At 36.4% G+C, this 16,298-nt stretch overlaps 1 protein-coding gene across 2 annotated transcripts; it reads right to left on the bottom strand.

The window, feature by feature from the left end:
* Nucleotides 1–1,273: 1,273 nt before the first annotated feature.
* On the bottom strand, nt 1,274–14,889 carry LOC145624319 (uncharacterized). Of its 2 annotated transcripts, none has more exons than XM_081677324.1 (16): nt 14,383–14,889; nt 14,221–14,273; nt 13,384–13,421; nt 12,951–13,038; nt 12,088–12,193; nt 11,912–11,982; nt 11,306–11,375; nt 10,689–10,751; nt 9,918–9,989; nt 9,730–9,831; nt 5,540–5,614; nt 4,577–4,696; nt 3,270–3,386; nt 2,775–2,831; nt 1,910–1,983; nt 1,274–1,813 (listed from the first exon to the last, which is right to left on the bottom strand). In XM_081677324.1, exons 1-15 carry the CDS (start codon nt 14,509–14,511, stop codon nt 1,924–1,926), a joined length of 1,221 nt encoding a protein of 406 aa, XP_081533450.1. In that variant the 5' UTR covers nt 14,512–14,889; the 3' UTR covers nt 1,274–1,813; nt 1,910–1,923. The 2 variants fall into 2 exon arrangements, with proteins under 2 accessions (XP_081533450.1, XP_081533449.1); XM_081677323.1 differs by having other exon boundaries at nt 12,951–13,041; nt 14,383–14,888.
* Between the last annotated feature and the right edge of the window lie 1,409 nt (nt 14,890–16,298).

The following is a 16,298-nucleotide window of genomic DNA, read 5'->3' as shown; positions in this document are numbered from 1 at the left end:
ATACGAAATTTAATGCATGCTAGGCTCCTAGCTTGAGAATGAACTTTTTTCTTATTATCTCTTGTGCAATACACAATGCGACATACGAAGTATATCATTTGCTTAGAGTTATAGCTACCCATGATTTCATTGGTTTGAGGAGCTACAAACAAGATGAGCATATTAATGAAATAATTTAACTTGTTTAAATGAAGGCATTACTCCCTCTGTAAGGGCTGTTACCATAAGAAAAGTCGTCTTCACTTTTCAACAACTAACTTAATCCGTCATTTTTTTTTTGAAATACGTAGACATAATTTGTACTCTGTAAAAGATTTGTACGGAGGACAAATGTAAGTTCCTTATTATTCGATTTTGCCAAAATAACATCAAAGTCCCAACTTTGATAAGCGGAAGAAACAACTTGGTATTGTGGTATGATTGCATGAAACAGGTTTTTGAAGTCTGTAAAGTAGTTATTACAGACAAGATCCTTAATATTTTTGTTCTGTTTTATAGAGTCCAAAAATAGTAAACACAAAGAGTATAAAGCTCCCAGTTTTTAAGGGATTTGCATGGTTGAAGATTAACCTTTGTATAGAAATCACCAGATTCAGTAATCATCGCGCGATTCACAATCTGTCTCTTAATTTTAATAATCTAGCATCTAATTGCAATGAACCCTCTCCAACACCCTCGTCGTGATAGTATAATTTGTGACATATAACAACTCGAACCCCTCCTGCACCCCCCTTGCAAGTCCTGGAGGATTAAACTAATGTCAATCTCTTTGTAATAAACCGATATCAACTTTCCCCAACAGAGGGTTCTTTTTCCTTCCCCTGCTCTTCCCCCCATGGCTACCTTATGCAAGACAAACTTTATGAATGTTTTGCAGGGTAGACACATCCGGCGGCTGATAGTATTGAGAGCTCATCATCATCACCGTAATTCACTAGTATCATACAAGAAAATTAAGGGTCCGAATACAAGCTTTGATGAGCCATCCTTTCGCAGATGGTGCAAACCACAAACGGAAAAGACAGAAAAGATAGAGAAGATACCGAGAGGATCCTTACCTGTTTATGTAGGGCCACACGAGAAGAGGTTTGTCATCCCTATGTCATATCTGACGATGCCGGATTTTGAGAGCTTAATGGAGACAGCCGCTGAAGAATTTGGATTTAAGCAGGAGGGCGGGTTGAAGATCCCCTGTGACGAGGATGACTTCAAGGAGATCCTGTCAAAATGCTTGGCAAATCATAAGGCCACATTCATAACAAGAAACAGAAAATGGGCAAGAGGTAAGAAATATTTACAGCCAATATTTTGTTATTTTACAATCTAAAATTTCATTCAAGTATATGAAGAAAGATAGGTGAAGAAAGAAATACAGAAAATAGTGGAATCATATGAAAAATATATGCTATCGTTCTGTTATGATATCAATGGACCATTGCAGAGTATTGAACACATATACATCTCAAAAATATCAAAATTCTAGTGTTCAAGATAAAGAATCAATATATTAGGAACACTATCTAATGCTTCTCAACAAATTTTACCAGTTAGATTTACAACACTCAAGAGCATAGGGGGGTTGGCTGGCACTGCAAGCAAGGAGGTGGTCGACACAGCAAGCTGAGAGCGAGGTTGGCCAGGACAGTCATGGCACATTGATGTATATTTATATTTGATTTGTTCAATGTACCATACTGTGGAATAGTGTATCGAAGCAACTCCATTTCTCCGTCAGTTTTTTCTTTTACTTGTATAGGACACATAGGAGCTTCTTTGATTTCATTTCTTTCTCACTATGCAATCCAAATATACTCTGGAAAGAAAGAATTAGAAAGTCAGAAATATAACCCACAATAACATTAAGTTGATCAGCTAAAGAGAAAGTTATTTGTGCAGTTTATATGCTTACATGTACATGTACTGTTAAGTTTTTGAGTATCGATCAACAAATGCCTTTGCTTTCTCAGGTGCAAAGAAACGAGCCTGCATATGACACACAAAATGTTACTCATACGCTCATCACATCAAAAACAAGTTGGCTTTTAGAAGAAAAAAAATATGTTCCCAAATTGCAGATTTCGTGAGAGCATGCAGATAAATTTGACTGGATGAGTGGACAGAAGTGATAAATAAGAATCCTTTTGAAAAGGAAAATCCCCAAACAAGGCCTGCTAGTTGTATTCACAAAACTTAATAATATTCGCAGATGGTGCAAACCATATACAGAAAAGACAGAAAATCTTACTAGAGTGTATTTTTATAGAAAGTTAAAATCAAATGATGATCAACCAAATCACCCTATATACGAAGTATACATAGTTAAAGTCTATCATACCTTGAAAAAGAAACAACAGGTGAATACTGCTCCAGACAGCATGGAGAATAGGAATTAACACACAAAAATTAAGATAGTTTTCCATCTACCTTTCTTGTCACTTATCAGTTACATGTCTAAATTGATTAATGAAGAGCAGATTTATCAGTATAATTGAACAAGAGCACATGACTGAAAAATTGAAAATAAGATTATGGAGAATGATATGTCAGAAAACTTAGGAGACTACCCTGAGTTATATATATAGATGTTTGTTATCCATCCCGATGTGTAAGATTAGATCATTAAAATGATTGCAAATTGAATGCAAGGGCATCATAATTAACACACACGTACACATAAGCAAATGCATTTGCTCAAGTGAAAGCTGCATGAACACTCTACATGATAAGCAAAGAATAGCTAGCATGAAGCTAATCAGAGGACTTCAATGTCTTACTTGTATAAACATCCGTTCTGCATCTCCAACATTGCCATTTTGTTTCAATATTATCCCCTGCATTGCCAACACATGAACTGTTAATTGGCTTACTACTAAAGACAATAACTTGTGGGAAAGAAAACAGGTATAGAACTCTGAAGAGCTTAAGGGACAGATATATAGCATGACTTTTTGGACCAGCAGATGATACAAACCCTTCCTACTTTCGCAAATCAAAGGTCTCATGGAAGTATAGCCTTTTCTTATATGGGCTTCTCTATGGTGATAACGAATTTGATGCTACATACAATCCAAATGGTCAATTAAGACCCTGGCAACCCTAACACTACTCGGAAGCTGCAATATCTTCCCTACAGCCCAGTAGCAGTTATTTTAGAAAGAACAAACTTAGAGCATTAGACATCAGGAAATTGCCCAGACATAACTGTAAATTAAAACCTATCTCAAAATGACAGCTTTTTCAAAGTGTATGAAAGATTTTGAAAAGATCACCTTAGCTAAGTAACCCCGGAAGTCATCAGGATGACTAGAAATCAATTGATCATAAACTGATAATGCATCGCTGATATGACCCCAATCTGAATAGGCTTTTCCAAGCAGCAGTTCAACCTGGACAACAAATAGTCAAATATCATGAATTGATAAATACCCTGGACCCAATTTTAAAAAATAGATTCCAATTCAGATAGAAAAAAGTTCTCATGGTATAAAAGACGTCGAATCCAGCTTTCTGTAATAGACCGGCTTTAGAGGGGGTAATTTGGTAATACGGGTCAGCCACAACCTATGCGGGTCTATGATAGGAGGACAGTCAACAAGCAACAAGAGCAACAGAAAAGGGCAGCAGCAGCAGGGAGCATTTCAAGGCCTCAAGACTCCAATTAGGTAGAAGACAAAATCAATAAAGAAGAAGAGAAGGAAAAGAAGCTACCTTAGTCCTATGATGTTTATTTATGTTTGTCTAAATTAGCTAAGTTTCACATGTTAAGCCTTAAGGTCATCTTACCAGCTTAGTATAAGTTGTATGAGTAGTGTTAGTGGAAAGGTAGGCAGAAATTAGTGAGGAAAAATTAGAGTTTTGCAACCTCAAGTTGCTAGGAGATTTGTAGCCTCAAGCTACTGAGAGATTCATAACCTCAAGTTATGGCTATCCTTATGCAATCCAACCATTAATCAATCAAATGTTCAAGCTTTCAGCCTTAAATTAATATTAATTGTAATCAATTAAATCAGTAGAATCCAGTCTATAACACTTTCCAATAACAAATTACAGTAAAAATCAGGAGTTATTAAATTTTTTATTTTTTTATTTTTTTATTTTTATTTTAATTATGTATAAAGAGTGCATACAAAAGATGAACTCAATGCCCAATTCCTCCCACATCCACTTCCGTACGACTTACACAAAGGGGAATTTAAGTAAAAAAAAAAATTAGAATTCTTAACCAGGTGAGACTTAGACCTATACAAACCAAGATGCAGGACGTGATCATAATTCTGAAAGCACATAAAATAATATTAGAAACATAATAAGCCTGTGGGCGGAACAGATATATAGACACTAAGCCCAGCAATAACCTATTTCGTGCTATAATAGCTTTAGATCAGAGAGATTTGTACTTATACTCTCTGTCTCTGTGCATGACTCACCAAGAAAGCCTCACTTTGTACATACAAGTACAGGCTGGTTATCCTAGTTCAGTTTCAGAACAGTTGAACAACTAGTTTTTGCAATTATGAAATATTTATGAAGTTTATGAAAATCCAATGTCCCTGAAGAATTATGAATTCAGACTAACTTGAACTGGATCCACATTCTGGGCGTCATTTTCCTCTGTGCTACTTTCTGTCTTAGTAGTGCTATCACTAGATTTACCATTATTGAGACGTTCACGGGAATCCAGAAGGACCTGAACAGCCTACAACCAGAAAATAAAACAAATCCAAGTCAACATATAGGTGTAGGTCAGGAAGAAAACAAAAGCCAAATGAAAGATTTAGTTTTTTTTAGATAAGTGAATGATTTATGCAATGTTAATTCAAAGTTTAGTTTCTCAAAGTACACAGAAATACCAAGTTTGGTTCTAGCAAAATTGCCTACATGTAGCCAGCTATAACAATCAAAATTAGACTGATTCATGCTACCAACATGTTGAAAATCCAGCTGAACTACTAGGAACAAACTAGACACTAATTCTACAAAACATCACAGAGCTAAAATTTAACTTTAGATCATGATGCACAAGTCAAGGGTGGTCTCTTGGCTAAAAGAAATAATAAGCAAAATTAATTGGCACATCAATGCCTGTCAGTGCAAAATGTCCATTATTGATAGCAACACATTGAAAAGCTAATAGTCAAGTAGTAGTGCACTAGCATGTGCAGCAGCAAAATTTGTGCTGGCGAGATGATGGAAAAACATAAGACTGCAGAAAATGTACTACAAAGTCTTGAACAAAGCACTCTAGATTACCATGTTCCATGCTGAAGTAGACCAACACCTACAACCCCTCATAGCATAAAGCTAATAATTCAAGGAAGACTCTCTAACCAATATTGATGCACTCAAGTGTACAAGTTGATGCAAATTGCGTATCACAGCAGAGCAAAAACATCTTACAGAACTGGGATTTTTCAATTTTACCCCAATTCATATTGTCTCAAGATGCTGAAGTAAGACTAGCATGCAAAAGTACTGAATATTGAGTTACTCTACACAACAGAAAGAAACAACTAATCTATGATTGAACCAGATGGCAAACCTCGTCAGGCTTCTTAGCAGCAAGTAATGCATTTGTAAGGCCACGCAGAACTTCAAAATCTATACCTTTGGTCACCTTTTAAGAAACAAAATTTATTTACTGTCAGCAATCTCAGCATACATACAGCTCACAGCACACAAAAAATTGATATGAATTTCCAATTTAGACAACTATATATCTTCATTGAAATTAAATTTTCTAGAAAGGATGGAGCATCTCTGAGCACACAAAAGAATAAATGAGAACAGCCATTGATATTTCTATTGCATTAAAAAAAAGTTCTAGGAGCAAGTATGCATAGGATATTTTAGACTGATGATTTGCATTATTACAATTATTTTCCTTCCTACTTTCTAGTACCTAGAGCTGTCAAAAGTTGATCCAACCCGAAATACCGACTCAAACCCGATTATTAACCGACCCATCTGAACCCAAAAAAATGGTGACCCAAACCCGACCTGAAACCAACCCTAGACCGGAGTTGACCCGAATATGTGAGACCCGAACATGAACTGACCTGGAGACCCGACCCAAATGTAACCTGTAAATTATTGACCTGAACCGAACCCGACTTGAACCGAAATTTACCCAAATCCGTTTTAACCTGTCAAAACCCGAATTTAACCCGACTTGTTACTAACCTGACCTAAATTCAACCCGACACATTCCTAACCCGACCCGAATTTAACCCAACCTGTAACAAACCCGACCCGAAATAAACCCGACTTGTTATTGACCTGACCCAAATTCAACCCGACTTGTTATTGACCCGACCCAAATTTTACCAAACCTATTACTAACCCGACCCAAAAATTCAACCCGATTTGTTACTAACCCGAATCAAAACAAACACGACTTGTTATTGACCCGACGTAAATTCAACCCAAATTGTTTCTGACCCGATCTCAATTTAGACCACCTTATTATTGTTGATCAAAGCATTTTGTCTAGGGAGACCAAATCGGTCCACGCCAGCAAAAGAAAGGAGCATCATCCTCAAATTTAAGAGTTAAATATAGTATATATTTGTTGTATGGTCAAAGGAGATAATTATCTTCCTAAATTATAAACTATAGCTCCCTATTATATTTCCATATATATTTTAGTCAAAAGAAATAATTAGCTTGATAAAAATGATAATTTATCTATTTATATTTAGTTGAACCCAAATATGACCTGACTTGGAAATGACCCGACCTGATTGTACCAGCAAATTATTGACTTGAACATAACCCAACTTGACTACGAGAATAACTCGACTTGGAAATGACCCAACTTGATTATAACCCGCAAATTATTGACTTGAACCGAACCCGACTTGAACCCGAGAATGACCCGACTTGAAAATGACCTGACCTGATTATAACCCGCAAATTATTGACTTGAACCGAACCCGACTCAAACCCGAAAATGACCCGACCTGATTCTAACCCGCAAATTATTGACTTAAAATGAACCCGACTCGAACCCGAGAATTACCCTAACCCGTTTTAACCCGAATTAAACCCGACCTATTGTTCACCCGACCCGAATGTAACCCGACATGTTATTAACCCGACCCAAATCCGATAAGAAGTATGACCCGACGTAACCCAAACCCAAACCCAACCCGCATAGATTATGGAATTAATCCGAATTGACCTGACCCAAGTTGACCCGACCCACTCTTACCGACCCAAACCCAACCCGTTTACCCGAATTGACAGCTCTACCGGAAACCTCTAAAATTTCACAAAAGCGTGGATATTAGCCTTCAATATTGGAATTTTTTGACTTTTTTTCACCCAAAAATAAAAATTGCCGAAATGTTTACCATGGTCCCTTAAACTCTTCGGGAGTCCAATTGGCTAGGTGAAACCATCCAATTTACCTTTAAACGACCAATTTACTGGTTTAAAACTTTCACCGAATTCATTAACTCAAGTTTACCACGAACATTTATGACAACAAATAATGATCATATATGGATCCAAACAGCATTATATGATACCGAGATGTATCCCCTAAAATCTCAATGCTTTTCGACACCGGGCCCCAAAACATTTGAAATTTCTCAAAAAGCGTGAATATTAGCCTTAAATTTTGGAATTTTTTGATATTTTTTCGCTCGGATATAAAAATTGCCGAAATGTTTACCATGGTCCCAAATATCCTCCATGAGTCTAATTGGGTGGGTGGAACCATCCAATTTGCCTTTAAACGGCCAATTTACCGGTTTACAATTTACACCGATTTAATTAAATCAAGGCTACCATGAACATTTATGACAACAAATAATGATCATAAATGGTTCCAAACGGCATTATATGACCCCAAGATGTATTCCCTAAAATTTCACATCTTTTCGACACAGGGCCCCGAAAACTCCAAAATTTCTCAAAAAGCGTGGATGTAGCCATCAATTTTTGATTTTTTTTTTACTTTTTTTCACCCATAAATAAAAATTGCAAAATGTTTTCTATGGTCCCTAAAACCCTCTAAGAGTCTAATTGGGTGGGTGGAACCATCCAATTTGCCTTTAAACGACTAATTTACCTGTTACAACTTGCGTCGATTTCATTAACTCAAGCCTACCACCATGAACATTTATGACAACATATAATGATCATATATGGTTCCAAACGGCATCATATGACCCCGAGATGTATCCCCTAAAATCTAAAGGCTTTTCGACACCCGGCCCCGAAACCTCCAAAATTTCTCAAAACGTGTGGATCCTTTAATTTTAGAATTTTTTTTTTTACTTTTTTTCGCCCGGAAATAAAAATTGCCGACATGTTTACCATGGTCCCTAAAACCCGCCGGGAGTCCAATTGGGTGGGTGGAATCATCCAATTTTCCTTTAAACGACCAATTTACCGGTTTACAACTTGCACCGATTTCCTTAATTCAAGCCTACAACGAAGATTTATGACAACATATAATGATAATATATGGTTCCAAACGGCATTATATGCCCCCGAGATGTATCACCTAAAATTTCAAGCCTTTTCGACACCTGGCCCCGAAACCTCCAAACTTTCTCAAAAATCGTGGATATTAGCCTTCAATTTTGGAATTTTTAATTTTTTTTCGCCCGAAAACAAAAATTGTCGAAATGTTTACCATGATCCCTAATACCCTTTGAGAGTCCAATTGGGTGTGTGGAATCAACCAAATTGCCTTTAAACGGCCAATTTACTGGTTTACAACTTGCACCGATTTCATTAACTCAAGCCAATTATCTGTTTATAGTTAGTTGAACCCGAATATGACCTGACTTGGAAATGACTCGACATGATTGTAACCTGCAAATTATTGACTTGACATAACCCGACTTGAATCCGAGAATGACCCGACTTGGAAATGACCCAACCTGATTAGAACACGCAAATTATTGACTTGAACCGAACCCGACTTGAACCCGAGAATAACCCACCGGACTGATTTTAGGACTGCCGTGACACGGCAGAAATTCCCGTGTCACGGTACTGTGCACCGTCAGACGGTGCACTGTACCGTGACACGGCAGATTCTGCCGTGGCACACTGGTGCCCTGTTTTCCTTCGCGCGCAACCAAGTTATCCAATTTTTCCTACGGGACAACGTGAACGCGACGTTAAAACGTCTGTGCAGATGCAAAAATGCCTAATTAATCACAGGAATATTTTTTCAAGAATCTTTCAAGTGAACCCGACTTGAACCCGAGAATAACCCGACTTGAAAATGACCCGACCTGATTATAATCCGCAAATAACCCGACTCAAACTCGAGAATGACCCAACCTGATTATAACCCACAAATTATTGACTTGAACCAAACCCGACTCAAACCTGAGAATTAACCTAACCCGTTTTAACCCGTAAAAACCCGACCTATTGTTCACCCGATCAGAATGTAACCCGACCTGTTATAAACCCGACCCAAACCCGATGACCCGACTCAAGCATGACCCAACCCAAACCCGACTCGCATAGGTTATGGAATTAATCTGAGTTGACCCGACCCGAGTTGACCCGACCCGTTTACCTTAATTGACAGCTCCACCAGTACCCCTACATAGCAACGCTTTTTTAACTATGATGAGCTGATAAGTATTCATCCTTAAATTTAGTGCCAGATAATGAGATAAAAAGAGTTTGTGAAAGCAATTGGACAGACTGTAAGCTGCAGCTAATGGAAAATGCAAGAAATAATCTACGCATAAAGACCTTTGCTGAACTTTTGTATGCTGCAGCGCTTCCTTCATAATCATTGAGCTCATACTTTATCTCCCCCAACAAGCGAAAGACATCTGGATCACTTGGTTTTTCCTGAGAAATCAGAGCAACATACTTCAGAAGTTCAGATTGTCTAAATTATTTGAATCATGTTACGATTATATCTAGTAACAAACAACCTTTGCCAAGTTCTCGAGATAAGTAGCAGCCTGAGCATATTCTCCAAGTTCTGCTGATGTAACTGCAGCTCCCTGCATGATGTCTCTATATTATAAAAGAAGTTGCCAGATGTTCTTTATGGCTGAAATACAATAACAAGTGACTGATTTTGCTGAAATTATAAGATTTTCATTCCCCTTGTATTATAAAAGAAGTTGCCAGATGTTCTTTATGGCTGAAATACAATAACAAGTGACTGATTTTGCTGAAATTATAAGATTTTCATTCCCCTGTATAGGCTTTCAAGTCATTATCGAATTCCCATTCCCACCAGTGAACAAACATCATTATCCAAGCTGGGCAAGATATATATTATACATGCCAACAGATAAACACCATCATATAATATACGTAGTACAACAATGCTCTGTAAGGAATGGTCCATATTTCAAGCTGAAGGTTGAGTCTCATAAGACTCATTACAAGCTTATAAAATACACAAAGATCTTGATCTCCACTAAAAAAATAGGTTTGACCAAGAATAGGGTAAAACTGAAAACAAAAAGGAAATTTGAAAGGAAACAACAAACGTATGAGTGAACAGCAAAGTATAAGGTACCCAGTGTACAACAAAAACATAGACCATTGTAGCATAAATAGTCTATTAACGTTCCCAAATAAGGATGCCCATAGTTAACGGTTATATGTAGAATAATGCCCAAAGACAAACATAATGCATGAATATTTGATATTTTTAATCAGGAACAAATTTCAAAGAAAGAATCACTCACTTCAAGAGCAACTGGATCTTTAGGCGAAGAGTTCAGAGTTGCCTCATATTGCTGAAGCCTACTCTGTTAAGATACAAAAACAAAACTTATCAATAGGGAGGGGAATTCAATAAATTCCTCCACTCTGGAAACACTTAAAGAAGAATTTTAAATATTATCAACATAATCAATAGAAGAATGTCGTGGCAAGATCCAAACAATATTCAGCAAGTAATTGCAATTTATTTCCTCACACGTGATATCCCCAGTCCCTACCATGATTTCATCTCACATGAAAGGTGATGAAACTAGATTGGAGGTACTTAAGGTGTTTCCATAATATTTAGCTAAAACACGCAATGACCCTGTTGATGTTACCTTATTATTAATGGTTCTACCCCAATTCTAATTTCTATAATATTAGGTCACATGGCATACAACCAAGAAAGCTTCTCACAACTTTAACCCCTTTTTCTTTCTTTTATTCTACATTCATGCTCTCACCTTCAACTTCACCATTTTCTCTCTTAAAAGATGTGTAATCAAAGTGATTGAACATTCCGCTTTATAGCCTTGCAGTAATTTACTAGAAGTTATAGAAAAGGCAGCATGCTGAAAATGACCGTCCACAAATTTACCTGAAGAATTGCTGTCTCTTCTTTGGACAACTTTTTACTGACTGCTCCATTGTCTTCACTGGAAGTTATGCTGCAAAATATGGGACAAGCCAAAGGAAAAAAAAAAAAAAAAAAAAAAAAAAGAAGCACCAAGATTAAATATTGTTACTAAGGTGCACATAATTATATTGACACTTTTTTTATAGAAGACATGTATACATATCATTTATCACACACATGAGTATATCACTCAGGAAACCAAAACATACAGAAGCATAAGCATCATGATGTCAATACCAAAAGAGGTCCATTGTCATATCTTGAAACCATTTAGCATTAAGAATGAAGACATACGCAGAAAACCGCGGTCCAGAAGAATATAAAGAATGCTATGCAGCCTCAAACAAAAGGCTTGTTTACTTCAGTGAAAGATGCTAAAGCATGTGGAAGTGAAGCTACAGAGAGAAAACAATAGTAAGCCTTCAACTTAAGAAGGGGCTATTATTTTTTTTTGGGCTCAGAAGATATGTTTAGCTTTGATTTTTTAGAAATAAAAAGAAAAAACAGTGTGACCTAATGAAATGCAACTTTATACTAACAAGAGAAAATTTTATGATGCTAGAGTACCTTCCAGTCGGTAGAAAGTCTCCCAAAGCAAAAACAAGGCCAAAGACCACAACAGCAATTCCAACTCCGATCTACCACATTTTCATATTTCATTCAATAAATAGCATAACCACAAATCATGAGAAACTCCACCAATATGCTAGTATAATTGCATGAGACAACTTTCCAACTCAAACCTTAGTCCCAAGCCCGATTGTGTTCTGCTTTGGTTCAATTGGTGCATCATAGTCTATTGCCCTAAACTCATTCGTCGTCTCTGATTTCTTCTTTTCAACAGCAGACCTGATAGAATATATCAGAATTCAGATATTAAGATTCTACCATGCAGAATGGAGCAAATGAGAAAGAGAATAAAAAGGAAAGATGCTTAATCATCAACAGAAGTTGACAACGTTTTAATTTATCAACAACAGAGGAACAAAGTTGTGTTTGCACTTTGTTGCATACATTGCAGCATAAAATGAAAGTCTAAGAAGTAAACAACAATTAGACTCAATTTGATTTTTTTATAACAGATATACTAATAACCCATTACATCAGATTAGTTCATAATGGAAACTTGGACAGCTGTTATCCCAACAGTGGATCTTTAACACAAACAATCACAGCTCAATTATTGGGCCACAGCACTCACATACTAGACAAGTAGAGGTTCAATCTCAGATGCCGAATATCTTTGTCCAATGTCCAACTTCATATGGATCAAAACAGACTAACCATGTTCAATTATCAGTAGCACTTGGTCAATACCGAATTTGGTGAATGACTTTAGAAAGTATAGTAGAATATATCTCGGCAATTATATCATAATTATGTGTACGCAACACAATTGTGGAACAGAAAGTACATGACTTACAAGAACCACTAGTTGAGGGATCAAGGTGAGACATTTTTCTGAAAATTTAAAGCAAATATCATAGCTAACAAGGTCATACAAATTACTGTTGAAGTTCTAATATTGATTAACCATCCAGAATCTTTTTATCATAACCACCAATTGTAAAAGTCAGTAGATTATGAAAATGCCAGAAAATTGCACCTTTTGACTGCTTGAAGCTTTTCCTCAAACTCTAGATCAGAGAGAGTTTGCTTAAACTTTTTGTCGGGCCTTGAACTCACTCCTGGTGCTTCTACAAAAATACAGTCTATAATTTTAGAGAGGGCTTTGTAGAAAAAGGAACACAGAAAGAAAGTACACAAAGTGGTGAACTGGTTTATTATAAACATATGATATGTTTATTGGCTTGAAGATGTCCACAAATCTTTTTCCCATAAGGTAAACAGACAAAAATGGGAAGTACTATGAGAAATAAAATAACAGCATAATATTCAGAATGAAAACATCATACAGTTAAAGCTACAGTTTTTATAAAACATCTTGTATTCGACCTCGAGAAAACAGAACCCTCTATAGCAATAGGAAACTGCTTAAATCTATCAAAAACAAGTAGAGGAGGGAAAGCTCCACTTACGACCAGGCATGGAGCTAGATTTCGTACTTGCTGACTTGCTGCACCGAGCAATATAGAAAAGATTAGAAATTGCTATGAGACAAAGAGTAATGAAAAAAATGACAAATAAATCTAGGGCTGACAATATGACAGAAGTAAAAAAAAAAAATCATGGGAGCTATATGCACAATCATATCAAATAGACCTTGGTGTATACAAGACACAATTTCTTCCCCTTGTTTCAACAAATCTACTTCACTTAAACTCAAACATGTGTCCAACCCTTGAAACTCCCGGGTACATATAAGTGTATGACACTAGACGAAAACCTTAAATTGGAATTGAGTGACCATAGAATATTGGAATTCCCTGAAAATATTGGATTCTAAACTTAAAATCACACCCTACCCAATCATTGCTCCCTGGGTTCAACTGTCCAAGACCGAATAATACTCAAAAAGAACTACAAATAAATCTACATTATGTTCAAAACAACTTTTTATCTTATCTTCAGAGTAGAGAAGGCTAATAAATCTCAGCCCGGTTATGGCACCTTGCCAACACTTTACATTCTACCAACCATCTAAAAGCTCATAAATTTCTGCTTTGATATTGTTGTATCTAGTACATTAGCATTCTTAAATAATTCTAGATAAGTGATTAAAAACAAAACAAAATAGTTGGACATACTTCATTATGCATTTGGCCAAATTTCAACCAATTCAAAGACTACAATAATATACATCATGTTATAGTTTTTTATAAATACAATCAGAAATTAAAATTTTCACAAAAGATAAAACTAAAAACCATGACATAAGTACAAACAAAACCCAAAGTAGAGGTTGAAAAAAGGACCTTTGTTGTGGAAGAATGCCCTTTTGCTGCTTTGAACTGCTCCATTTTTTGGTCTGAAAAGATCAAACACCCAACTCAGCCAATAAAAAAACATATTGTAAAAAAAATACAAATTAAGTAACCATCATAAGCAATAATACAGAAAAGAAAATTAATGTTTACATTTTTAGTATCATCTTCAGAGCCGAATCCACGGGGATTATCAGAACATTGAACACGAAATGAAGAATAATTGCAGCGTTTTATTATAAAGAAGCTTGAGTAATTCAATGGGGTTGCTGCAACCCACATTATTTTTTATTTTTTATGGGTGTTGCTTCAATTTTCAATTCTTACCAAATTTTTGGGGCTTTACCTGCTTGAATTTTTTTTTCTTCCTTTTTTAAAATATATTTATAAATTCAGAAGAAGAAAAAATACCAGAAAGTAAGTAAGAGGGGGTGATGAACAACGAACAACGAACAACGGACAACGGACAAAATTGAAAAAAATAATGGGAATTTAAAAGTTTAATTCTTGCTAAACCGCCATAGAATTGTAGTTAGAGCTGTTTTCCTGGGTAGATTTCCACAGTTTCACTATGAAGGGAGAGTAGAAGATTGAAATGGATAAAGAAGAAACTTGTTAACGAGTGCTTGTTCGCGGGGCAGTTCAATTATGGCTCATGACTTGTGAGTTATGACTTGTGAGTCTTATGACTCATGAGTCATGAATTCATGACCCATGAGTTGAGCCATTAGAGCCGTAAAGGTGTGTACTATCCGGTTGGGGCTGAATTGCGGATGGTCTAGATGGATACCATTTCAATCTTTGATTCTTGACTCCGATTTTTCAACATAATCTCAACATACTAATACCTTTTTTTTCACGGATATTCTTGAAATGCTACTAACAATATTATTTTTTATGTTGAAAATTACAAAACCGGTTTTAAACTGAATCAGACAATGCACACTTAAGGAGACAAAGGAGAAAAATCCCACCGAGCTAGAACCTCATATGTCAACTTGGCCAGAGTGAATGGGCTTGGGAATTTCACATGTTAACTTGGCCCGAGTTAGTGGGCTAGGCCCTTAGGAGATCGCATACGTCAACTTGGCCGAGTTAGTGGGCTAGGCCCTTAGGAGATCGCATACGTCAACTTGGCCGAGTTAATGAGCTATGCCCTTGGGAATGAAGGGAAACTTTATGGAATACCCCACTCCAAAGTTTGGTAGTTCTCCAACGGGCAAGTCGGTTCCAAGAATGAAAGGGAGTTTTCACTTTGTCCTTCCAACGGAGTTTGATCTCACAACCTTATAATTGTGAGATTCAAACCTAACTAGACCCTTGGTATGTTGGGAGTTATTGGTTGCCCACAGAATGGAACGAGTATATCATCAGAGTAGCGCAATTTGAAATAATGGGTTCAAATGGGTAAATGAATCTAGAATGCACCCTTTTTTTTTTTTCTTTTTTTTTCTTTTTTTTTTTTTTTTTTTAATTTGGCTGTATAGAAAATCACCATTAACATCAGCCTAAATATTGTAGAGGCAGAAGAGTAGGGCAAAGGCCAAAGTGAACCAGCTACTTTAACCTAGTCATAGGCTCATAGCAACAACAGGACAGTCCCTGAATTATGTATTTGATTACACATCAAGATTACAATCAGTATAGGATGTACAGCTGACATATGAAGCACAAAATCAACGAGGTATTAATCTAAAATCTAGACTAGATAGTTCGAGAATAAAGTAGAATGGGAGCTACATAACCTGGACTGTCATCTCTTACCTTGTCAAAATGCATAATCAATAAAATGAGCATTGGTTAATTCTTCCATCTTCAGTAAGAAAAAAGAACACAATCCAACTTGCACATTTCTAGGCTCTTATTACAAAAACAATGGCCAACTAAAGTTTTTCACTCTTCAGATGAGCACCAACCTAACAGTACTGGATTAAGCAGCAGGTATTTAAGTTTCTCAAACTTGTAGCACGTTTTAATATCAAAATTCTCAGCGTAATATAAGAAACAATGCAGATACAGGTATATACGAGCATACATTAACTGGAACTGTGATAGCCTGTACAGGTCAA

The sequence above is a fragment of the Chenopodium album genome, chromosome 3, assembly GCF_948465745.1.
Source record: "Chenopodium album chromosome 3, dcCheAlbu1.1, whole genome shotgun sequence".
Taxonomy (NCBI): domain Eukaryota; kingdom Viridiplantae; phylum Streptophyta; class Magnoliopsida; order Caryophyllales; family Amaranthaceae; genus Chenopodium; species Chenopodium album.
This window is presented reverse-complemented; position numbering and strand designations above follow the sequence as displayed.